General features: G+C 47.3%; 1 protein-coding gene across 1 annotated transcript in view; it reads left to right on the forward strand.

Annotated features, from left to right (window-relative positions):
• The first annotated feature begins 11,658 nt into the window (after nt 1-11,658).
• The window catches only part of ALDH1A3 (aldehyde dehydrogenase 1 family member A3), a 36,915-nt gene continuing 22,069 nt past the window's right edge, over nt 11,659-26,504 (forward strand). The window contains exons 1-5 of the mRNA XM_056347382.1: nt 11,659-11,777; nt 15,394-15,498; nt 21,347-21,487; nt 23,697-23,826; nt 24,937-24,998. Coding sequence (XP_056203357.1) covers nt 11,679-11,777; nt 15,394-15,498; nt 21,347-21,487; nt 23,697-23,826; nt 24,937-24,998 — 537 coding nt within the window. The 5' untranslated portion in view covers nt 11,659-11,678. The remainder of the gene's footprint in view (nt 11,778-15,393; nt 15,499-21,346; nt 21,488-23,696; nt 23,827-24,936; nt 24,999-26,504) is intronic.

A 26,504-nucleotide genomic window follows, 5' to 3' on the forward strand; every position in this document is an offset into this window, starting at 1 on the left:
ACCTCTGTAGAGAAAGGAGAAGCCTTGGGCATTACCATGCCTTTCCGGACAAACTGGTAATGTGAGTGGCCAAGGGCTGACACAGAGCACCGGCATCCTGGACACATGGTTTGAAACTACACCTCGAAGAGTACAAGGTGGAACCGTTGACTGGCATGTGGGGTAGGGCATCCATCAGAGAGGGAGTCACCTGATGTGACCCAGGACAAGACTGCACACCAGGCTGGCCCCGGGCACAGTTTTCTGCTCTGTCTGTACAGTCAGCACCACAACAAGACAATCACATCCACATCTGCTCAGAAACTCGAGGAAACCCAACTCATTCAACCCAGCACATAATTCCCTGAGGGCAGACAGTCCTTTTCCATATGCCTGACAGTAGAACTGTACTGCATAAACCATCACTGCCAGGCACATCAGCCTCCAAAACCAGAAGGTTTTCTTTCTTTCACGGCATTTGACATGATTAAAAGAAAAAATCTGACATGATAAAAAGAAAAAAAGAAAAAAGGGGGAGGAAAGCTAGAAAGTCAGAATGCAGGGGCTGTCTCCTGGAGACAGGGTCACCTGGAGAGTTGCCTGCACCACTGAGTCTGTGCTGGGTCTGTGAGAATTTTATGCAGCCTCAGTGGAAATTATATCTGCAACTTACGAGTTATCTAGCAGGTCCAGGCCTTCAGGCCTTTCTCTGAGTATTCATTTTCCACTGAAGTGGAAAGGCCGAACAGCCTGTCACAGAAAAAAAAACAACCACAAACCAAAAAACGAAAAACAAAAAACAAAACACCATCATTCTTCCTTTCCTGATAATCCAGATAAAATACTGACTCCTACAAGGGAGTCATATGTTGGGGGATTTCAGCAATGCCTCATCGCAGGATGTGCAGCTCTGCAAAGTATTCTTTCTGGAGTAGTTCTGCCAAATATTGAAAGCAAATTGCATAATGTGAGAAGGGGCAGACAGCAGTGAAGCTTCATCATCTGTGGTGGCAGTTCAGCATTATCACAAGTTCTTCCATACACAGCGGCATCGTTTTGGTTTTCTTTGGTCTGCAGCAGTGAAAGAACAAACATTTCAAAAGGTTCAAATGAGACCTTTGAGTGCCAGCACTGAGTCCCTATGAGGTTCAGATAAACTGACAAAATAACATCCTGCAAAAGCTTTACCTGGGACAAACCACCGTTTCTGTGTTCACATTCAGGCAGTTTGTAGCATACGGGCCACTTTAAACCTTGGTCTCTGTCCAGACAGCAGTACCAACTCTCCCATAACTTTATGTTTGCATCTCTTTCTAACATTCCTCCCTTTCTTCCTCGCGAAGGGAAAATTTCCAGGTTTGTTCCTTTTAACTTTGTTTGTGGTAGCACTCTTGACAGAAGGACTTAGTGTCTATTTAGTGTCTTTGCAAGGAAAAGGGAGAAACTTCTCGGTTACATAAAAGTTTGTATCAAAATTCAAGAATCCGGATTAATTATAGGAGACTTGCCTTGTATCATTCAATTTGTTTGAATAGCTTTAAAGATTAAGCAGATCCAAGGCCTAACAGAACCAGAGCCAGTAAGACAATAGCTGAGATTTCCCTTTGAAACAAAATATACAGGTGGTTTCTGTGAGTTTCTGTGTCTATCTGCCTGGCTTTTTTATTTTTATGCCGTATCCAATATCACAGAACCTGGCAGTAGAAATCATATAGCAATTTGTGAAAGCTTGTTGCTGTTCTAGATATCATATAGTCTGTTCCACACCAGCAAAGACAAAACCAATGCCTTTACTCCTCGAGTTTTCATTCAAAGGATAATGATCTCTGGTAACAAAATATTTGGCAGTAGCATTATTTAAAATGCACAGAGGAAATGTTTGTCCCTAATTCAAGGGACTGTGGTCACACAGTCTCTATTCACTTGCTATTTGCCAACGAATGCCAAAGGCTAATCTGTAAAAAGCCCAGGGACAGAGTTAAGTTTATCACACTCCATCCTTAACTCATCCCATTGTAAAGGAGAGGAAAAAAAAAATAATTACTGAATTTCTTCGTGGCCAGAGAACTTACAAACTCTGAGTTATGCCCAGCAGGCTGTAATGGTTCCTCCGGTAAATATCTAATTAGGCGGTTGGGGTGTTTTGTGTGTTTTGTTTTGGGTTGTGGGGTTTTTTTTCTTTCACCGCATACTTTTGTGTTTAAATTCCCTTTGCAGTGAACGACTTCTCGAGTTTTCCAAATTTCTCACACGCACAGAAGAGGGAAGTAAGAAAAAAAGCGGAGGGGAGATTTCGGTCGTGGGAACAGGAGTCAGAGACGGAGATTTGCAAAAGCTAAAGGCAAATCCTCCCCGAAATCTCCATCTGAAACACCGCAAACCGCAGCCACGACCTGCCCGGGACCGCTGGCTGTCTCGGGAGGGAGAGACAGAACCAGCCCGAGGGGGTGTCCACTTTTAGGGGCGGAGGGGTCTCTCCTCAAAAACCCAAAGCGGTTAAAACGCGGCGAAGGACACGGCCCCTTGGCAAAGCGACGGGTCCGTCGGTAGTTGCGCAAATCCCGAACCTGGGAAGCGTTACCGGCCCCGGCCCGGCATCCCCGCCGGCCCGGCATCCCCGCCCGCCCGGCACCGCGAACCCCGCTTCATCCCCCGGAGCACCGAAACGCGCTGAGCGGGGTCAACCGACGGCACGATCGCGGCTGGCCCTGCTCGGCGATGTCGCGACGGTGCCCAGCACCCCCGGGATGGGGAGAAACGGCCCCGGGGGTGGGGGAGAGGAGCCGAGCATCCTCCCCGCTCCACTCCTCTCCTGTAGGAGGGATGCTCGGCTTCGGCGAGGACGGCGGGGAGGTGAGAAACCTGCGGGTCTCCGGCCCAGAAAGCTCGGAGCTGGTGCCCGGGGGATGCTACCTGCTCCGGGGACGGTCCCAGCCGCTGCCCAGCTCGGTCCCCGCAGCCTCGCTGGTCCTGCGGGCACCCCGGGGACGCCCCCACCCTCCCGGCCGAGCTGAAAACCGGCGAGATTAATTTTTTTATTTATTTATTTATTTATTTATTTATTTATTAAATGGAGCCACGGCGAGGTGCTGGGGCTGGGCTGAGTCCCCCCGGCGCCGGGAAGGCCGGGGTCAGCCCCGCACCCCGGCTCAGCCCCGGCGCACCTGCCCCGGCCCCGGGGATGCGGGTCTCTGCCCGCGGGGACGGAGCCGGGCCGGGGCGGCTCCTCCCCCGCACCCCCGAGCTCTCCTGCCCCTTCTCCCTCGTTAGGAAAGTGTTAGGAAGTTGCTGAAGTGCGAAATGAGCCTGCGAAATCTCGTTGTCCTCATTAAACTCTGACAAGGAGGGTGACAAGAAGCAGCGGAGGGGAAACAATGCGGGCAGTGTTGGGGAGAGCCCCGCGCCGGGGGCAGCTTTTGTGCCCGCCAACAAAAGCTCTTGTTTGCATGTGTTAAAGTCCATTAAACCGCGGCAGCCCCAGGTGCAAACGCCAGCCCGGAGAGGCCGCGTCACCTTCCGCGCCCGCTGAGCGCGGCGGCAGCACCGCGGCTCTGCCCCGAGCGCCGGCATTGTCGGGGCGGGGGCTGCGAGCGGGCAGCGGCCGGGGGCACGGCCCGGGCGGCGTGTGCGCGCCGGGGCCCTCCTAATGAGCGCCCGCGGCTGCATCTTCATTAACAGGCGTGTAATGCGAGCGTGCAAACCTGGGTGGGTTGCACTCGCTTTTTTTTTTTGTGTGCCCCCAGATTTGTCTGTCCCCCGCCTCGCCGTTAGTGGAAGCGAGGGGCTCTGCTGCGGGAGGGTGGGACACAATGTCGGTTATTGTGCTGCTCAGCCCCTCACCAGAGAGGACACGGATGGGACCCCACAGGCCAGGGTTGTGGATGAGCGGACCCAATGTGAAAGAACCCGGCGGACATGTGTCATGATTCGGTTTGTTCCATCGTGGCTCGTCAAGGTATGTTGGAACGTTGTAAAAAACAGCAAATCCCTGAGAAAGGACCCCCAAGGTTAGGAGGGCAGCAGTTTTCCAGCTCCTGGTTCAAACGGCAGAATTCAACCCAAAAGGTGGAAAAGAGAGGGACTGTGCAAAGATTAGCCATAAAAAAAAAAAAAAAAAAAAGCCTTGCACAGGTCAAAGCCTATAAAAACAACCTCGCTGCAGTACGACTGGCACGGCACTTTGCCCAAGAAAAAGTATTTCCAGGTTCTGTTGCAACAAGTCCGCATCACTTTATCCCCAGTGGGTCTGCCTGGGATCTGCCCCACAGCTATTTTAAAATGTGCTGTTAATAACAATTCATTACAGTTGATAGAACTGGGAGACTTGCCTTTTATTTTGCAATTAGACATAAAGGCTCTGATCTGGCAAATGCTGTGCACTGTAAGCATGTGAGCAGCTCTGCTGAAGTCATCTGGGACTGCTCATGTGCTTAAAGTTAAGCCTGTGCGAGTTTGCAGGATCAAGGCCTGAGACAGTATCTTCTCTAAGGATATTTGTTTACCTGCTCTGTTCTGTATTTCCTAGATTCGTTACTGTGCCCTGCAAAAAAAAGTTTGTCTGGGAGAGAACTAGAATCAGTCTAGATTGATTCTCTCTCTCTGGGAGAGAACTAGATTCTAGTCTGAAGAGACTAGAATCAGCTGGGCACAGCTCACCAGTGGCATTATGAAGCCAAATGATTCTTCCCGTAAACAAAAATTGTTTGCAGGAGCTTGATTCGGAAAGACATTATGGTGTTGGGTACGTTGCATTGCGAACTGTTCAGCTGTGCAAGCCTGTGTGTACTGAGGCGTTAATGCAGAATTGTTGGGCATTGGGCCCAGAACAGATGTGACGATGAGGGAGAGCGAAGAGACAGGGAGGAAGGAGCAGAAGAAGAAAGCACGTTTTAGGCTCCTCAATTCCTGACTAGGCAACCACGGCTTCCAAAACCTGGGCACTGGCCCCAAATCCCTCTTATCAAGAGAAAGTAGGAAGCAACACGATCTGTGGAGAAAACAAACATATTTGTTTTTTCATTTGCCAATCCTGCAAACAATAGCTGTTTGTGGGCAAATAATCCTCAGGTCTGCATCGGTAGATCAATGCAGGGAGTGGTTCCCATCGGCTCCGCCGTGCCAGACACACTGAATGGTTTGTAATGAAACAGGTCCTTGAACTTCTTCACAGCGCAGACACTATCTTAGTAGGTTATCATGCACTTGCTTCTGTTCCTGCTCCCACTCTCCTCATCTTCCAACACTAGGTAGGCCTGGCAGGGAGAAGTGAAGGCAAGAGGAAATAGGAGTTGTTTTAACATAAAAGGCTTCAAAATGTTCAGCTGTTTGTTATTTCCTTGCCACTAACTTTTCCAATTTACCCTTGGAGCCAGGCAAACTAAAGGGGAGGCCAGTCCTTGTGCACAGTCACAGTTTAATACCTATGATATGCATGAAGAAAATTAATTTGATTGAGGATTTCGCTTCATGAAGTAATTACAGTGCAAAGTATAAATAGGCTGTGTTTTGTCTTGAGCCGCCGAAGTCCTGGTTTGCATCATGAGGTCATATTTAGGATTACAAATGCTCACACAATTACCATCTCACAGTATCTTGCATCGCTCCTCTTCCCCTTCACTGAGAGATTTTGTGGAGGTGGAGGGGAATGGGAAAAGAAACTCTCCTTCAGCCCCAGATGTGTTAAAATGGAAGCTTTAACCTACAGGGCACAAGAAGGGCCATGCAAATACGGGGGGAGTGCTGCCTTCATGGGGTAAGGCTGTTTCAGGCTCCCAGATACAGCCAGTGCCAACAACCTTTCCCCACTAATACCATTCAGCACAGCCCAGGCAAGGCTGGAATAACTTAACACCCCCCCACCCCCACCCCCCATGTAACATACACGATTTCCAAAGGATCTTCAGTACAGACTGATTTTTTAATTATTTTTTTTTAAAGGCATCTCTCCGGATTCCAATCTTTTTGAAATTGCATGTGAATACTTTGATAACCTGAATAGAACTTGTCTTGGTATAAAACGGCAGACTTCTTCATTAATTTTGTGTCATTTGCAATGTCTTTCACAGCTGAAGACAGCAGTTCAGTCATCACCATTTCTCCTACTTGTTTAATACAGCTGCTGATCAGGTTTGGCTTCAACGAACTCAGCAAAAACCTGTGTAAAAGCCAAACTCTTAAGCAGCAGTAATTGCCATTAGATAGCTACATAATTGTTTAGACAGCTAAAGAAGCAAGAGCCGCCTTTGTTACTAAACAGCTTCTTCCAATGGGTATCTAAGGGACTGTTTCTCCATCTTTGTATTCTCTGCATCTGGAATAAAGAAGCAAGCCTGGTAAGAGGGGACCAGGTTGAGGGAGCTCACTAGAACCTATTTGTTTCTGGGGTCTGGAATGGATCTTGGGATTTTGCAGACAGAAAGTATTTGGAAAAACAAAGCAAACCAAAAAACAAAGCATATGTCTCGCTCCCTTCAAATGGCCAGCCTATATCAATTAAACAGTCCACTACTGCTACCAGGGAGCCTGTAAAATGTCAGTCATATAGTAGTTCAAAACAATCCATCCTGCTGCTAACCCATATTGTGGTGAATTTGATCAAGAGTGATGAAATTTATGATTTTAAAGTTTGCTTAGAAAAATTAACTCAAACCCTAGAAAACTACCCACAGAAAACAAAGTTACAGGAATAGCAAGTTTACAAAATCTGGCACAGAAAAATAAGAAAATTCCTTTGATTAAAGTCACTGGGGAGCAAGGCCCAGTCAGCCGTGTGTTCTGCTTCATCTAGACGTTTAGGTGGGAGATTTTCAGGTCCGGCTTGTTGCGCAGTTACTGCCGTAGCTGAGCTCAGTGGGAGCTGACATCTGAATGCCTATCATCTAAAGTACTCAGTCTGTAGGTGACTCACATCGGGAATCCAAAACAATGAACACTTTTTTTTTTTTAATTTATCACTGCCTGCTTTCTTTCCTCACTGATAATACAGGGTCAGCATCACCTCAAAATTACTGGAAATGGAAATGCTGCATGTGAAACACTCAGACACTGCTGTCATGAGTACCATGGAAAAACCATACGGAAATGAATAATTTTGTGCCCAAAGCACAGTTTGAATAACAGGCAGTAAAAAGCCCCATCGCTGCACATTAAACAAGAGGAGAATAAATCATGAGGGGAGCTGCTCTCTGAGGAGCAGCAATCATTGCCAGTGTGGAGTGAGTGGGATGCCTGTGGGAAAAGGGCACGGATAACTCAATTGCAGTTCATCAGGATGCACAAAAACAGGCAAATTCTGATCACTCCTAGCTGTGGAATGCTGGAGCGTACAGCCTCAGTAGCCTATTAGAGTATATTGTTTCACACACATATTTATGTTTGTGCGTGTATATGCTTCAGGGTATATGTAAAATAAGCAGAGTAAGCTTTGGCTCTGTGCCATGTTAACTGCTCTACACAGCTATGAGACTTCTGGCCAGCTTGAAGCATAGGCTGAGGTCTAGATGCAAAATATCATTGAAATATCAGCTGATTAACTTGCATAGTAACTCTCAATGGCTACACCGCTGCTGACTGGGCAAACCACTGTCCTGGAGGTGAGTATGTGCCCCACTGCCAAATCTGTCTTCATCCATGGGGCAGGATACCGAAGTTGTCCAGAAGCATCATGCTTTCAGGTGATCTGCAAGCACCTTCACTGATCCTCTGGATACAACCCCCCTGCACTCCCTGTGTGCAACATAGGACTCATGTATACAGGAGTAGAGTGTATTTGGAGGAGGAGCTACCACCAGCAGTATTCCCTTCGTTATGTTTAAATGAGGTGAGGAAGTCAGAGAAATTAATTCCTACAGAGACCCTTGGCATCCATAGCAGATAGGGAGACAGCTACATCATAGCATGAGCACGTCCTGTGACTGCGCTTGGCACGGACGGACAGACTGGCACGGAGAAGTGCAGTCAGGTCTAATTCATGGTGGCAGATTTAAGAGAGTATATGTCTGACCCAACAGAGGCAAGGCAATCTTTGCACTGGCTGGCAGAGAAGAGCTGGTGTACTCACAGTCTAGAGACTTTCTGTGAGATACAGCTCTGCAGAGCGGCGCAGCACCAGGGAATTCACAGCTATTGCGTTCAGTGCAGCAGGTTAAGGATACATATTGCAGACATCTCTGCAAACACTGCTGCAACAGTAGAACATAACAGGGTGACTCAATAGTAATGTGACCTTGCATTAACAGTCACTTTTCCTCTTGTGTCTGTTTCTGACACATTTATCAACTGTTACAAACTTAGGTAAAACCCGTTTTTTCAGTGCTTCGCTCTGAATGGTGGTATGGCCCTCCTGGAGCATGGGGATGAATATAAAACATCTCTCACTTGTTCTGATTGGGGCTCTGCTGTTGCTTTTAGGGCATCTCCTGCTGAGCTCACCATTCAGCAGTCTGGAGGAGCGAGTGTTTCCACCTCTGTGGATCTGACACAAGCACCAGCGACAAAAGACACATCTCCTGGAGCTGGTGGAGTTGTTCCTGTTTATGGTAGGACTGAGTTTGCCCAACAAGGGACCAGTCATTGTCTGCAAAACTCTGTGACGGTGGAACGTTTTGTTACTCTTCTTGTGACGTTACTAGGGGAAATATTGCATACAGCTATGTATATTGGTTAAAGTTTATTATTTCAGCTCATTGATATGTCACTGACTCACAATTCATTCACTTTGTACAGCCTTTTAAAAGTCTTACACACACCCTCAAACCCTGCATGTGGAACTTTTGCCCTAGGTATATCTCACACTGCACCAACATTAACTTGAAGAAGCAATAGCACCTAAAATAATTTCCCCCAGGAATATCTTGTAAAAAAATCTTCCTCATGAGACATGAGACAAGGTCATTCCACATGAGACAACCCATTGGAATATCTCTTTAGACACTGCTTGTCCTGGAACTTCTTATTCATCATTGTCTTAATTCCAGGTATTTTGTGCTTAACTACCAGAGTACTTTCCACTTCAGTTGAGCATTTCTGTGGGCAAAATCAGACAGAAATGGATAAATTCTGATATTGTGTCATCTTTGTAATGATTTCCTCCTCACTCCCTGATATTTGAACTATCAAGTTATCACCTAGAGTGTTGTGATACGTTCTGCGAAAAACAGAAATGGCAAATTACTAGAGGCCCAAGAAAGTTCTGTTGCCAGCCCATGCCACTGGCCCTAAAATGGATCAGTGGCCATGTCTTTTCCAGAGCTAATAGACAGAAATGTCTTCTGCCTCAGACTTCAACTTGCACATCCTATCAGTCACCTGATTGCTTTGTTGATGACATCTAAGGATAACTTGGATCCAAAGTTGTCTTTATTGGGACCAGGAGTGTGTTGGGGCTTGGTTAAAAGATTCTTCTAGTTTTGATGCTTTTGTAGCTTTTTCAGGAAATAGGGACTGGATAGCTTAGAAATAAACATTTCTGCTTTTGTAATGAATCCCTTTAATTTCTGAGAATGCTCATTTGATTCTGCCATTGCATTCAAGGATATTCACCCAAGTTATTTATAACTGAAGCACCTTCCTATCTAAAGAGAAAATTTTATCTCGTAACCGCTAGGCAGGATGAGTCCTTTAGTACTGGCAGTTCAATAGAAATTGATTCAGTGTGTGTGTGTGTGTGTAAATCTTCCTTTGTGCTATTGGCAGCTCTCAGGAACCAAGCACCATCAGGCAGGTTTTCACCTGGGCAGAGGACCTCCAGGAATATCCTGCAAGCTGCGAGAAGCAGGGTTTGATTAATCAGTGGTACTTTCCCTTCTGAATCAGCGCTAACTCTTACGCCGCTATATCACAGGCTATCTGCCTTTGGAAGCACTGAGTACTTTTATGCATTCTAACGGCAAAGTGCTGACTATTGCTGGGGATTACAGATTCTGTGAAACATTTTGTAAGATAACTTCTGGCATCTTGCCACTTGTTATATGGAAAATATGTTGTATTATCTTCCATGTGTGTGTGGGTGTAAGGGTGCTCCTAGCATCCTGGCCCCCAGCCTGCAAAGGCTTACACATATTTTATTCAGAATGAAGTTAAGCAATACATAATGAACTTGTTCAGGCGCAGAGCCTAGATCTGTCACTTTAGACATGTTCCATATCCTTTAGGACTTCTTGAAAGACAGCATCTTTCTCGATGTTCCGAGTATGCTACTACGAGCACCGTGCTGGAGGTTGCCCGTGTGGGATGCAAGTATGTTGGTTAACATTGTAGGAAGTTACAGCCGAAGTCCTGTGACAGGGATAGTCAGACTGAGGTGCTCAAGTCGGTCCTAGACTCGTGTATGCACCCTGGATGTGGAAGAGTTGCTGTTAGCTATACATCAGACATTTGATGTAATGCTTCTTCCTTCTCTCCCTGATCAGCCCTGGAAGGCTCTGCAGGGGCACTGAGGGAAGGACAGGGTGTAGCAGGTTGGGGCAAGGAAATCAGGGCACCAGGAACAGCAGAAAAAGGCCCTTGTCGCTGGAGGTAGATGGTGTACCATGACAAGTGAGGGGAGAGCCTTCCAGATAGTCTGCTTCTGGCACCACGCCTGGGAAGAGTAGAGGCATTCCCGTGGAGACCCATGCAAGCATCCTCTGGTGACTGACTTCTGGGTGGGTTTTGGTGGGACGGAGAGGCAGAAGGCAGCAGAGGGCACATCCTCCCACACCCACCCTGATGCCACCCCTTGGAAGAAGCTGGGGGGGCTGCTGTGTGCCCCTCAGCCCACCTGGCTGTGGCGCGGCCCCTTCCTTCACCATCCTCAACCGGGGAGAGGGCCCGACTGATGGTTGCCTCCGAGCAGAGGGGTCTGCGGGTCTGCCCCTGCCTCGGGCCTGCAGGGAGCCCTGAGACAGCCCCAAGGTGGCCAGGAGCCCTGAGGTAGCTCTGAGGCGGCCCCGACGTGGCCAGGAGCCCTGAGGCGGCCCCGAGCTGGCTAGCACAGCCCTGCTAGAAGCCCCGAGCTGGCCAGGAGCCCTGAAGCATCCCTGCGGTGGCCCCGAGGTGGCCGGCATAGCCCTGTGGGGAGCGCCTCGAGGCAGTGGGGAGCCGTGAGGCAGCCCTGAAGTGGCCAGCGTGGCCCTGCTGGGAGTCCTGAGCTGGCCAGGAGCCCTGAGGTAGCCCTGAGGTGGCTGGGAGCCCTGAGGCAGCCCCGAGGTGGCCGGTGTGGCCCTGCTGGGAGCCCTGAGCTGGCCAGGAGCCCTGAGGCAGCCCCGAGGTGGCCGGGAGCCCTGAGGCGGCCCCGAGGTGGCCGGTGTGGCCCTGTGGGGAGCCCTCTGAGGCAGCGGGGAGCTGTGAGGCAGCCCTGAGGCAGCTGGCACAGTGCTGCCGGGAGCCCCCCGAGGCAGCTCCGAGGTGGCCAGGAGCCCCGCGGCGGCCGGCGCAGCCCTGCCGGGAGCCCCTCGAGGCGGCCGGGAGCCCCGCGGAGCCCCGAGCCGGCCGGCGCGGTCCGCGGGCGCCCCCCGCCCCGGCGGCAGGCGCGGAGCCTCGGCGGGGCGGCGCCGCCCGTTACCTGAGGGCCGCGGCCGCGCGAGGGGGCGGGGCGAGGGCGGGGGCGGGGCGAGGCGGGGGCCAATGGGGGCGGGCGGCGGCGCCCGGCGCGCGCCGCTCTTAAGGCGGTGCGGCGGGCTGTCAGCGGTAGAGGGCGGCGCAGGCTCGACGGCGCGGCCATGGCCGCCCTCAACGGCGCCGTGGAGAACGGGCAGCCTGACAGGAAGGTGCCGCCGCTGCCGCGGCCCCTGCGGAGCCTGGAGGTGAAGTACACCAAGGTGAGCTGGCGGGGGAAGGCGGGCAGCGGGCTTTGCCGCGGCATCGCCCATGCTTGGTAGAGTCAGGCTGGTGGTGAGGTATTTTTTTTTTCTTTGTAATATAGAATTTTCTCCCTTGCTTTATTTATTATTTTTTGTTCTTCCTGCTGCCCTAGACAGTAAGCTTATGGGGGTGTAAGTGCAGTTGAGTGATAGGAGCAAGCAGGTGACTGTGGCATTTCTGTGGGAGCTGCTGTTGCTCCAATCCCTAAGGCCCAGGAAACCAACTTTTTTTTTTTTTTAAGGAGAAAAAAACCCCAACAACCCACCACACTCGTGGTGCTGCCCAGTGGCACTTCTCCCTGGCTGTGTGGCAGGCCTGGGGCCCACCGGTGGCAGGCCAGCCGTGTGAGGGCCATGGCGTCACGCTGGGCTGTCCCCTCCGTGACGGCCATCTTCCCGAGAGCCCTGTGCTGCTCTTGCACGCCCACCCGGTAAATGCTTCTAGCATCACATTAGCTCTCAGCAAAATCGGATTTGGATGGGGTGAGCTTGGGCAGAGGCAAGAAGGGGTTTATCTGTGAGGAAGCTGCCTGCCTGGGTTGTGTTCAGCTGTCCTTGACCTGGTGTGAAGCTCCCGTCTCTCTGGTGGATGGGGCCCTGCTTGGAGAGGGGCAGCACTAGGGTGGGCTTGGGTCGGGTGGGTGATGGCAGCATGGAGGGGGGCCAGTGTCCTGCGGGACTGGGCCTTGTGAAAGGGCTCTGTGGTGGGCCTGGGGCCACCCTGCAGCTCCTGAAGAGGAGTGCTGTTAGCACACATCTTGGTGGTGGCTTGCTGTCCCAACAGAACTCTTCCGTGGCCTCCCCGCGGGATGAGGACTCGGGCAGCAAGCTCACACAAACCCGCACCTCTCCATCGAGCTTCCCTTTCAGCAGTCGCTTCTGATCTTTTGGATTTAACTTAAGGCTCCTGAGCTCAATAGCTCGGTCGCTCAGAGGTGAGGCTGGCGCTGGTGCAGAGCTGAGCACTACTGCAGAAATCCCTGCTCCCTAACGCAGCTGTGGCTCTGTGATAGCAGAGTCGCTTTTTGTTCCACAACAGCCTGACCCCACTGTCCTGCGCAGTGGGGAAAATATTCCGGCTGGTTACGCTGCTCCGCAGCCTTGACTGCCGTAACTTGAATTATGTGGCTGGACTAAAAGAGCTGGAGGGGCTCAATGAGCATATTAATTGCTGTTACGTTCCTGTATGAAATAAAAGATAGCAGAACTTAGTTTTATTTCTTGTGGTGAGAAGGAGTAAACAGCAATATCTTATCCAGTGAGGTGTTGACTTGAATTATGCATCTGAAGACTGAAACAGATTAGCAATTAGTGGTAATCACTGGATGAGATTAATTTTTAACATCCCAAATTTATCTACTCTTTCTTTGTAAGATAAACTTGTCATTTAGCAGCAAATTGGATCTGCAGCTGCTGACTACAGAATGGTGTAATGCCGCACAAACAGCTCTCTCCTGCATCCAAAATGGACACGGCCGTTACAGTTATTCTTAAACATCCAAATGTTCTGGTTTTTGTTATTTTTATTGTTGTGAACACTTTTAAATACTCCTTAGGGAGCTGATCCTGCAGCCATGTATGTTTTAAAACACACAGTTTTTAGTCTCCAGAGTTTTGCTGGAGATTCTGTGCACTAAACGTATCAAGGTACTCTCTTAAAAGGGGAAACCAATGTTAATTAAAAGTGTGAGTTGGACATTTGATCTGATGCTTCCAGTGCATCTGAGAAAGTAATGAGCAGCAGTCAGTTTTCATAAAACTGTGAGGGGTTTTCTAAAAGCCCTGAGTTTCACCAGATGTTTACAGCTGATGGCACACTTTGCTTAGTGGAGATTTTTATTTTCGGTTCTGCGACTCATGGGGCTGGGGGAGAGGAAAAAGTCTCAACAAAGATCTTACTCATAAAAGCAGCTTAATGCTTGTCATGGATTGTGTGATGGAAGTTATCTGTCCACAACTTTGTGTCTCAAATCCTGGGTATGAAGTATGTACGGCTAATATGCTATTCTGTTCAATTTCAACTCCTGGCACCAAAGACTCGGGCTATGTTGTGTGATTCCCAGAATGATGCCAGCGTGTATGTTGCATTTAAAACAGCCTGATCCTGTCACTCTTGTGTTTTACTGCTTCTTACAGAAACGTCGCTTTCCTGTCCCAACCCTTTCACATAGAATTAAGGTTGAATGTGGAGGAAAAGCTGCATCCTTCCCCAATCCTTAGTTTGTGAGCATATACCCAATTCTATAATGTTGCAGTACCTGCCCTATCTCCCACACTTATAATGTGACTTTTCGTCAGTGAAACAAAGGAAAACTGAAGTTAAAATGTGTAAATGTTAAAATGCAACATTTGGATCATGGTGGTAGTTTAGGAGCATTAGTGTCAAATTAGTTAATATTTCTAACGTTGTATCTTTCCTTGTGGCTTCACTTGGAATTGTTTTTGGCAAAATTTTATTTTTCTCTGCTTGTCTGCAACAGGTGGGTCCAAAAGTTCAGCTTCTACACCAGTCACAACTTGAATGATTTTTGCAGAAATAGTAAGGAGAAACTCATTTTGGGGGGGGGGGGGGGGGGTGTGAAAAAAAAAAAAAAAGCTGCCCAAGGAAAGAAAACTATGACCCAAAGCAGTGGGAATTCCAAATGTAAGGGATGCAACATTAATCTCCTGGTGGTGTGTAGAGACTCATAAACAAGATTGCAAATGTGGATGACTTCCAAGTAAAAGTACTAGCTTACAGCCACTAACAGGCTACTAATAAAGATTACTTCATCTAATCTTACTTAAAGTATATTTATAAAATATAACACTGCCAAGTTAGATCACAGTGTGGATAAGATGCATGTTGAATCAATTAATTGTGTATAGGTATTCATGTTCTGTTTACAGTGAGTAACAACACTCTAGTATTTAATGCATTTTCAGTTACGCAACACTGGGACTGTTTGTTCTTGCTCTGGAAATGCAATATTTTGAAACACTTAAATCTTGTCACAGATGACTCCAAGTGACGTGGGAGGCTTGATCTAGCCTGTGACAAGGCATGATGGGGTAGAACTGAGCCAGTATTTACCCGCCTCTGATGGGGGGTGGGGATGCGGGGGGCAAGTTGTGGAAGTAGCCCAGGACCAGATACAAACAACCAAGTAACACTGTACACTGACATCTCATTTGTAGCGTGTAACAAGGGGCTCCTTTTGCCTGAACCATACGAGCTTCTCTCGGTATCTGCTTGCTGTTCCCATGGAGATGTATTTCAAAAACTGTCTGTTTCTCATTGCCAAGTTATGGTGTTATACTGTGTGGGCCCCATCCTCTGTCTTCTCTTGCTCAAAACTAACTGGGTGCACGAAGGTTTTTTCATCTGTTCTCTGGCTGAGGTTCTAGTTTGGATAAATGCTGTCTGTATCGCAAAACAGTCTCCCTGGGAGAGAAACTGAACATGCCTGACTCTGCCATCAATGGAAATTGAAGAGCCTTGGACCTTTGAGGAGTACTTGTGGGTTTTTTGCATTGTCTACATTGTTTTTTATTCGTTCTCCTCCCTATCCCACTCTCCTTCCTCTCTCTTCAGATATTTATTAACAATGAATGGCATGAGTCTACAAGTGGAAAGAAGTTCCCTACCTACAACCCTTCAACGCTGGAGAAAATTTGTGATGTTGAAGAAGGAGACAAGGTAAATATTGTTGGAAAGGCAGTGCAAAAGACAGTTTCCGAGGGACTCCCTTTTGTAGGGAAGCACACAGAGGAAAAGCTGTCTTAATGACAATGTACATCTGGCCAGACTGAGCTGGAGGTCTGGGACACTGGATGTGCTGCTCAAGTATTACCCAGGGTGGGTGGGATCAATCCTGTCCAGCTCTGCAGAGTTCCTTTCCCTGGTAGGAACTGCCTGCTGAACACTATCAGAGAAATGAGATTTAGCCTCATTCTTGTGTTATAGACTGGAAGAAAGCAGCTGGTCTGAGAAATAGCAATGATGGTGTATGCACATCCCTGACAGAACCCGGGCCTTGTGTTGGGAGTGGTTTATACATGGTGACCTGGCAGCCTGTTGGAGGCAGAAACTCACTCTTATTTTTAAACACAATCAACAAATGACCAGAGTGCTTGGGGGAATTCAAGCTCAGTCATACAAACACTGCCCACTTTCTGCTAGAGGTGTGGTGTTGCTTTTCCAACTGGTATCGTGGGTTCTGGCCTCCTGCACAAATGTGGTAACTCACAGTTAAAACCAAACCAGTATCTCTCAAGAGCTTTAGTAGTCCCTGGCCCTGGTGTGCTGTAAATTAGCCTGGGATGTAACTGCTTGGATTTGGTAACAGTCTGAGGTGAAAAACAATCGGATGTGACACTTCATCCAAAACAGCCCATCGCATATGGGCCAACTTGGCCTGATCTATGGGAGAGGGCTGGCCCAAGAGCCAGCTTTTTGCGGTATGTCATGGGAAGGTGATTCACAGCTTCCCTGCTGTACCAGGGCTTTGGCTGTTCATTGATGTGGGCAGTAAGTGATGAGTGGTGTGGGCATTTCTGCTTGTACTGTGGTGTCTTTTTCTGGGTATCTAAACCTGTCTAACAGTTCTGAGGCAGAGTGCCTGGTTTCCAACCAGGTAGCTGCCTTGAGCATCCTTTCCTGGCAGGATTGATACTAGGGGCAATGTGTTTTCTGGTATTATACTGTGTAAAGTGTAGAGCCTGACTCTTCTGGAGATGGGAGCAAGCTTGCTTTGCAATGCAAGTCTCCAGCCTGCACGAAAATAATAAGGTAGCCATTCTTTTTGTATGGCACCAAAGCAGCCTCTGAGACATACGGCCATGGGGGATCTGCATGGGACAATTGCAGATCGAGGCAGAACCAAACAATGTAATATGTAACTTCTTTATACTAACTGGGCAGGACACAACTGTGTTTAATTGCAGTGGCATGTAAACAGCAGAGTTGAAGCTAACTCTGATGCAACCGTATATTACTAGGCAGAAATGATGATGTTATTGTTCCCGAGCTAAGTGTCTCCTCAAGCATTACAGAGTATTATGTGAGTATCTCAAGCCAGCTTCTTAATGGCTTGGTTAAAGAAAATTGTTATGCAGAACTAAAAGGCCGGTTCTGCAGCTTGCCTTCTTGAGACTTGTCCCTGCCTGAATTCAAGGATAACTTGCAGCTGTGGGAGATTCACTGTACACCTCTCCTTGGGGCTAGTAAGTGGAGCCCTCTGCCCGTGGATACTCAGCATAGGTGGCTGACTCCTTGGTGCACAGAATAATTGCAGGCAAGAATATAAGTTATCTCCACCTTGGGGTGCTGAAAGCTTCTTCCACCCCTCTACATCACACTTTAAAAATAATAATTTTTTTTCTCTAAGTAGGTTTTTGGAAGAGACTGAGTGGTGTTAGACCTGGATCTGGATTAGTTAAAGCAGAGTCATGGGTGAGAAGCATCCCAAACTGGCTACTGGTGACACTTGACCATGTCCCACTGTCCTGTGGCAAACTGAGTCCCCTGAGACTTCTTTTTGCCCTGATTGAACATCCCCTCCTAGGTCTGTAACTCCAGCCTGTTAGAGTTACTGCTGAAAGCAGTGAGTTGTGTTTGGTGGTGCTTTCCAGCATCGTGCCACCGTACTTGGTTGTGCTGGTCAGTACCATGCAGGGGTGGCAGTTCCTGGTGCTGGCTCTGGCTTCAGCTGTGCTGTGCCAAGGTTGGCTCTCCATCCTGTGCAGGCTGGGAGCAGGACTCCACTTCTCTAGCCCTGAACAGAAACCTGCCCCTCCCTGGCTGTGCAGAGTGTGTTTTGCTTAGGCTGCATGTGAGGGGTGGGAATTTGGCAGCTGATATCTCAGAGACTGCAATTTAGTTTAGTGCTGAAACTTGGCCAATGCTTTATGAGGTTTTGTTGTTTGTTCTTTAGTTATAGAATTTACCTTAATGGGGTAGTTGGGGGATAAAGGAAAGTCTTGTGTGGAAAAAGAAGCACCAAAAAGAAAATGGCAAATGCTTCCTTCCACAGGAGGCTTGGAGTCTTTCTGCCTCCCAAATAATGGCTTAGTGGCAAAGTGTTTGCTAGGTTGGTAACAGAGAAGGAATAACGTCATTAGACTTCTAGCCCCAGAACTTCCACCCTGTCTTCGTGTTACCATGTGAAGGCAAAAATACTTGTGCCACTGTCATTTCTCTGGGGCTGTCAATAGCACTCGAAGACAAGCTCTTTTCTTCTAGCACCATGTTAACAAGGGGGGAAAGGACTCGAGCGCCCAGCTCAGCTGGCTGCCACAGAGCATGGGGAGCAGGTCTACAGCTGTGACTGTTAAGCAGACTTGATGCCATGGAGCATCTGTCATGATCATTAAGCAGTTCTCTCCCGTGTGGATCTTCGAAGGGTTGTAAGAGGGTTTTGTCCACAGTCATCCTGCCCTCCTCAGATTGCAGTGGCAGGCTGAGGTAAGAGGCTGCAGGAATATTGTTCCCTACAGCAAACTTGCAATGCCCTCAATAAAGGCACTTTGGGCTTCTAAGTTGCTGTTTGTACTGTTTTCAACTTAGGCTTAGAAGTTAGAGCAACACAATGTGTAGATTGTTTGCAGGGGAGGGAGCAGGTCAGGGAACCTCTTCTAATTAAGAAACTTGGCATGCTTATGCCCTATGCCAGAAATGTGCCTTTCCAAAGACATGCATAGTGGAGTCTTTTGGAAAAAGTTAGTACCTCAATAGAAGAAAGACAATTTCCAGTGAGTGTGCTCTATCCCTGGCATGTCTCCTTACTGGCCAAACTGAATTAGTGTTGTGCACACTGAGCCTGAAACAGAGCAAGGCGCTTTTGCAGGCATTTTCTCTACTCACAGACCCAGTGAGGTGATGGTCTCCACCATGCTCAGCAGCCTGCTGTGGAGGCAGGAGAGAGGAAAAAGGGGCAGGAAAGAAATGGAGCAGCAATGAGCAGGACTTCAGGTGGAGGAGGTAGCTTAGAACAAAGAACGGTGTGAGTTTGTTCAGGGGAAGATGATATGCAGTTGTGTAACTGGGGGTTGTATCATAATGCAAACATCCAAGGTGGGTATGACAGTTTGCAGGCATTTCCCAACACTGTGATGCTTGACTTCGCAGTCTTAATATTCTCTTAGTGGAGTTTTTTTGTATAATGCTCAGTAACTCTGTATAGATCAGAACTGAGCACCCGAATGCACAGAACTCCTCCTTGTTGTTTGTGTACCACAGTGTGTCCCTGGCACCTTGACAGTTACAAGTCTTTGTCACGCCTTGTGCCTACCTATTGCAACATGCCTGCAATGAACATGCCATTCAGACTCCCCTAATGCCTAGTCATAACAGGATGGATTAAGAATGGCATTTCAACCTTTCTGAAGAATTTCCTTGTTTTTGCTGGTCTCTCAGGCCTATTGAGGCTGTGCAGACTCACAAGATCTCACTTGGTGGTGTTACCCCTGAGGCTGTTCTGGGAAAGCCTTTTTGGTTGTGTGATAGTGACTGCAGTCTCCAGGCTGCTTTGTGTAGCCAGCACATGCGAGAATGAAGACAACTAGTATCTGCAGGGCTCAGGTGCTCCCATATTTAGATGGTGGGAAAAATCTGGGCATGCACTGAAGTCCTCTGCCCACAGAGCCAATCTCATCCTTGTTCTGTGAGTGCCAGGGCAGTGGAAAGTCCCTCAGTACCAAGGGCATGCGGTGCTGTGGCCTGTGCCACTGCAGACCCAATGCTCTGCACCTTAGTTCTTCCAGCCTAGTCACAGAAGCTAATTAACTGCTGCTAAGGGAAGACTTGTTTAAACCCAACACACTTCCTGTGTTTCTTTGTCTGCTTTGTCACATAAAATATTGCCTTTTTGCAGCTTTAGCCTTCATTCCAGCAGGCAGGATGGGGAGTACCTAAGTGTGCGGTGGCTGGTAGCGCCTTCTGGCTTTTGTGGTGTGCCAGTTTGAATCTGGATGAACTCAACTGAAGTGAACCGTTCTGAAGGCCTGTTCTGCCTGTGGGTGATGGGCCCCAGGCAGGACATGCCTGCCTTTGTGCCGTGGCTGCTTGCCACCTCTGTCTTGCCAGCACCCTTGCTTGACTGGAGCACAGATCTCCTCCATGGTTTCCCCCATCAGTGCCCTTCTAAGAGGGTGGATTTCTTTTCCCAGCAGTATAGGTCAGACTATTTTAAAGCTGTGTACTCTTCTTGTAAAGAAAAGGTGCTGAATTTAGTGTAAGGTGCCACTTCCATGGGTGATGACTTGCTGTGTTGTCCATGAACTTCTGCTGTGGGAAAGTGACATGCCTCACAATAACATTTTTCTTGTTTGACAACCACACACTTCCCCATGAGGAGAGAGTGGCCAGACCTTGTTGGATCAGTGCAGAGGTGTACTTTTTCACTGTATTAAGACAAGACTTGAGATAAGACATAAGTGAGAGCAACTGGTAAAGTGCTATGAGGAATGATAAAGGCCTGAAACCCTCCCTCTTTTCCAACCCCCCTGAGCCACATATTGTGGCGAGGTACAAGCTCTCCATCAGCTGAAGTGAGGCGTGGGCTGTGCCAGACATTACATACAGCAGGATTCTGTTGAAAGCCAGGGCAAAGTATGCTTTATGTATGCTTGGGGTACAGTCTTGGCCTCATGGATGTTGATGGCAGTGTTCCCATTGATTTCATTCTGTCGGGAGGTTGCCCTTGGCTTCACTTTTTTTTTTTAAATCAATGTTTGTGGGGGGAAGGGAGGAGTCGAGGGCATACTGTAGCCAGAGCAATGCATGAAGCTTCTCTGGCGGTGTCAGTGTGGGAAGAAGGAATTTGCTGCCCACCTGAGCATTAGTAACTTGGGTAAGCAGAGTTAGATTTGGTCCAGAGCACAGTAAAACAGCTGGGAGGCAAAGGGAGAGGGGCACAGTCTGTGTAGGTGAAATACCTTTGTTACAGCACTGAACGACAACCCCATTCCAATCTGGTAGAAATGTTCTGGCAGTGTGATCTAGGATCTAAGGGGGCTTCCTCAGCGTGTTAACTGTTACTGGCATGGGTTCCAGTGGGACTGAATGGTGAGATCTGATCTGTGATTGTTCCCTTGGCTAAGACCGTGATCTCTTTTCATGGGGGGCTTTCCTTCCCACACTTGTTCAGAGGAGGATGATTTGTGCAGGCCAATAGCCTGCCATGCTTAGAGAAGCTGTAATGGGAGCAGAATTGGGATCTTGTTTCTCCATCCTCCCCCTGTGTCACTTACATTCTGTATTGACAGGAATGTGATTCTAGATTATTTTATAAGCAAACCAGTTGCATAAAATTACCTTTGAAAGACCCTATTGCTACTCTGACCTCAAGATTTTTGAGCCTGGGCCAAATCAGAAATGTATTGCAGGCTTGGGTCCAAATCCGGGAGCAAAATGGAAGTGGTTTTGTCAGACAACGTGGTTTTAGCCACCACAGCGTCATCTAGGAAGCAGCCTGGTGGGGTTTCTGTGCCATTGTCCACCTCCTTCCCTGTAACCTAAAGTTTTCTTGTGTATGTGGCTGTTCCAGCCTGATGTGGATAATGCAGTGGAAGCAGCAAAGGCAGCATTCCAGAGGGGGTCTCCATGGAGACAGATGGATGCCCTAAGCAGAGGAAGACTCCTTCACAAGCTGGCTGATCTTCTCGAGCGAGACAGAGTCATCTTGGCAGTAAGTACTGTGAGCAGTGATAAACTGGCGACAGCTGGCTGGTAACTTGGCTCCATCCCTCTGATTTTGCTGTATCCGTACCTACCTAATGCTTTTCTTTTCTCTCCCTTTTTGAAGGGCAGAAGAGTATGCAGGAGTCATGGCTTGCCTTCCTCTTTCTGCAGGATGATTTTAGGGAGTCTTAGAAGGCTGGCTGTTCTTCTATATAGTTGACTTCTCCAAAACTTCAGCTAGTTATTGAAGTGATTACTTAAACATTTTCTTAGTTTATTGCTTTGAAAATTTATCAGCCATCAATGTTCATAACTGTCCTACCTCTTCTCTTAAAAAAACAAACAAAAAACCCCCACAACAAACAAAACCAAACCAAACAATGAAACAAAAACCCCCACGAACCACCACAACTGACTTGATCCTTTATTACAAAAATGCAAGGCCTGTTCAACTTCTGTGCAAATTGCTTCCCCTAAAATGGGGGTCTGGAAAGAGAATTTTTCTCTTGCTGGATGTCATCCAAAGTTTAAAATGTATGTAAGTGGGAACTGTTTCTTTCCCTACTGAATGTACTGGCTCAGGAAAATCTCTTCATAACCAAGAAGCTGTGTTAACTTGGACTTCTACACTGATGAGCTTTTGCTGATGATTCCCCATCCTGTCCTGAAGGAGTCCTTCTGGTGCAGAAAAGGGGAGTAGGACCTGAGCTAAAATATGCTGCAGTTGGTAGAAGCCTTTAGGCTCTATGGGCCTTGTACATCTTTCCAAATTGTGCCCACAGATCCTAGCATCTCAACTTTAAAGCTGCTGTCTGTTCATACCTAAGGTCTTGGATCTGAGCACTCACCAGTTCAACACTGTACTTAGGCTCTGATTATCTTCAGGGGAATGACATTTGGTGCTGTTTGATGTGTAAGTTCCTGAGTTAATGTCCCACTGAGGTCAGTGGGACTTAAGCATATCCCCTGTATGTTAGGAGCCTGTACTTGCACGACTGTTTTGAGCTGGATCACTCTCTCTAACACAGTGTCTCTTAACCATGTGACAGCTTCCAGTTTCAGCAAGACAAACTGAAAAAATCCAGGTCGGAAGGCAGTTCTATCCAGCAACTAAAAGGGAAGAAATACATATTTGTGTGTGTGAATACACCCTGTTCATTTTCTGCTCGCTTTTTGATATGACTTCAGAGGACCCTCCTTTTTCCACAACCAGGGCACTCATTTCAAGCTTTCTGCTGTCCTTCTGATCTGGGAGGGCTTGTTTGGCATTGTTGTTTTTACTGCAGAAAACAAGCCATAGCTGCCTTGGCTGCATGTTAAGTAATGACTTATAAAAAAATCAGTTGTTCGAGCAGACATTCAGAGTGGATAACAATCCTAGTCATTCCAAGGGGAATGTCTGTTTGAGTGCTGTTTGGACCCTAATGTCTGTGGAAGATGACAGGGTATGACTTCATATGTAAACAAAGATGTTTCAATCTACCAAGGGATAGTACTTCCTTTATGGATGTGCTGGCTATTTGCACCAATATCACATTTAATGACCTGAGTAGAGAACAAAGCATTCACTGAACTAATGTCCAGAACAGTGAGAGGGACACAGGCTGAGACTGGACTTCATTTAGAGCTGCTCAGCATCAGTGCAGCTTTAGTGAAGCAACTTCTGCTTTGCCTTCGTCTCAGCACAGATCTGAGCCCAAAGGTTACTTTACCAGAACTCTGTGAGAAATGTGTTCTCTATCATCCTGTGGATAAAAGAAGCTTTTCAGCAGTTGGTTTCAGGGCTGTGAAGTAGAAAAAATAGATTTTCAAATAAAAGGAAAGTGGGTCTGACTGATTTCAGTGACACCATCTGGAATCCAGAACATCTCTGTCAGAGGGTCAGTTACAGTGAAGTCACAACACTCACGTCATTTCTGACCAGTGCCCAAGACTGCAGCCCTGTATCCCACCCACAGCCACCTTCTGGGGGCTTCCAAAAGATGTGCTTTCATTGCAGTCACTGAATAAAGCAACTTGTGCATGCCTCGGGGTTACTGGGTCTAGTCTCCCTTCTACCTTATTTGTGTTAACAAGCTTGTTCTTTAAATAAAAGGGAAGAAAACCCCATGTCTGCAGCATAAAGCAAAATAAAGTTGAGAAAGTTTCTCAAAAAGCTTTTTTTTAAGGAAGAAAACATTCACTTGTCTGACAGCGCATGCAATTTGTTATTTCAGACTCTGGAAACAATGGATACAGGAAAACCTTTTCTGCAGGCTTATTTCATTGACCTGGAAGGTTGTATAAAAACACTCCGATATTATGCTGGATGGGCTGATAAAATTCAGGGCAGAACTATCCCAGTGGGTAAGTTCCTTCAGACCCGGTTTCACACCTGGGATGGGATCAGGCTTGAGGGAGTGGGAGGGAGGCCTGCTGGGAAGATGTATGGAAAGGTTGGCTTCTGAAAACCTACAAAAACAGCCTGCGCTGGGTTTCAAGATCTACACTAATGAGAGAACGATGTCAATGCCTGGATAGATCTCTGGAAAATAATGGATGAGCTCTTTTGTCGCTTTTTTAACAGAGAAACCTTTTTGGTTTAAAATTCAGGGTAATTCTTAAAGAAAAAGCCTGATGTTACAGGGGAGTATATTCATTAAGTATCACTGACATTAATTAAGATGGCAGAGAGTGTAAGTACGGTTTCTAGGGAGAATTGTATGAAGGCAACAGAGCATGTGCTGTCTTAGATGCCACAGGGATGTGGAAGAGGGTTGATGTGGAATTCACCATTATCTCTCACCTCACTGACATTCCTGCATCCCTAACATTGCCAGCTTACAGATGTTTAGCGAGATTGTGTAGTGCTTTTTTTAACTTTTGTTACAGAGAAGGTCTGAGATGTTAACTCCTCTCAGGAGCCAGAGCACTGAGCTTAGAGGGACCCTGTCAAGTTTTCTGACACTTGAAAGAGGTTTTTCAACATGTTTCCTAGACTGCAGGGCCAGAGCAGTTGCATGGCACTGTTGTGGCAGGGACAGACAGAACACTTTAGCTCAGCTATATAAGTTCAAACATGGGTTTAGAGAGAACAAGTTAAGGCAATGGATGATCCATATGGCACAATGAACAATATGATGTATTTTCAAAATCAGCCTGTTTTGTTCCTGCGGGTGGTCATTGAGGCGATAGGAAGGACAGGCACTGCAGACAAAAATTAGTCACCAGAGGAAGGACTCTGAAGGGCTGAACTAACAAGACTAACAAGGGCTAACATAAGACCTAGTCCCAAAGAGATCTTCATCTGCCTGGGATGCCCCAGAGGCATGAGTTAAGATGAACAGACATAGGCTTCTTTGTCTAATATGGTTTTAGTCCTGTCCCCAAACTGTTATTTTGCAGATGACTTAACATTTTTTCTGTAGAAGCAAGGGGTTTGACTGTTTTGTCATCTTTTCTTCTTTTGTCTCGCAGATGAAAATTTTGTCTGTTTCACCAGGCATGAACCGATGGGTGTCTGTGGAGCTATAACTCCAGTAAGTAGCAGTGATGGTGCCCTGCATCTCCCTTAGAACTGGAAGAAGTACACAACCCCATCTTTTACTGCAGCCATTTGCTTCCTAGTTAAGTACAGCTGTTCTGCAGGGAACTCCCATTTCAGTTGCCTGATGTAGTTTATTGGTTTACCCCCATGCCAATTGCTCTTGGCAACACAAAGTCCTCTGCAATGGAAGGGTGGGTCTCCTAATCAGATGCTCTGTTCCTCTAAGGCTGACACCAGCCACCAGAGACCAGTCAGAGCTCTCTGACTCTTGTACTGCTGGGGCAACCATCTTGTCATTATGTGTGCTAGCTTTTTGCTGCCTAGTTCTGATGCATAGTTTTGGGTTTTAAATCATATCCGCTATTAATAACGCCTGACTGGTCTCTGAGCTTTCTGTGATTAAATCTCACTGAATAGAGTTTTCTTTTCCTTGAGGTCTCATTCTCTGCTGAGGGGACAGTGTGGCTAGTTTGTGGAATACCTCCATTTTCAGTGCGTGTTGCTTGCTCTGTTTAAACAGACAGCTAGGAGGACTTTACAGCTACATGAGAGACATAGTTGGTTCCTGTCTGGTTGTAAAATGCTTTGAATGTGGTATCCTACAGGTCATGAGGCAAGTGGTGTTGTGCCAAAGTTTTCTGTTGGGATACTCGGATCAATAAGAATCCATGGGATATTTTGGCTTTTGGGATAAGGTAATAGGAGAGACTGAAAGAGGTGTTTGTGGGGTGTTGGATTTGCTGGATCCTGGGAATACCAGGTCTGGACCACTTCTGAAAGGTATCTGGGGAAATTTTGCATTTTCCTTCAGCAAGACTGAGTTTATATCCCCAGTGATAAGATGGTACAGTCTATCCAGTGATGTCAGGTTGAGGCAAAGTGGGAGATGGTCAGTACTAGTTATCGAATGTTTGGCTTGATGACTTCTGCACAGCTTTTCTGGCTGACCAAACAATGTGACTGCTTCTGAGCAACTAGAATTTATGGTTTGAGATCAAAACATCAGGTTCTTCACACTGATCGCCAATTAAAAGTTATCTCCCTGTCACACTTAGCCACCTTTGGCACTCAGCAGTGCTTTAGAAGCTATCCCTTTAAAAGCCTACACGTAGGATGCTTTGGAAGGCCACTATAAGGGGACATAGTGGGACTTTTGACATATCAGGTTGACTCTGTATCAGTGATAAATACAATAGAACAGAACCAGATTTGATTCAAGTTCAACACTGTGTTTGTAAAAAGGATGATTTGGATCAACAAAACCACATCTGGTTTCAGTTTACTTAGAACAAACCCCCTTCAATTTTTTCCCCAGTTTGATCTCTTAACACCAACAGTCTGTGGATTTGTATATTCCTACTTGATTTAAAGAGATTCTGTCACTATCCTGCATATGTCTCCCTAGACCAATTAACAGTCTCCCTCTTTCCTGTGGCTTCACTATATTTAAACCAATGTTCTGAGCAAGGGAAGTGCTTAGAAAGTGCAGCATATGACT

The sequence above is a fragment of the Falco biarmicus genome, chromosome 7 (assembly GCF_023638135.1).
Source record: "Falco biarmicus isolate bFalBia1 chromosome 7, bFalBia1.pri, whole genome shotgun sequence".
NCBI lineage: Eukaryota > Metazoa > Chordata > Aves > Falconiformes > Falconidae > Falco > Falco biarmicus.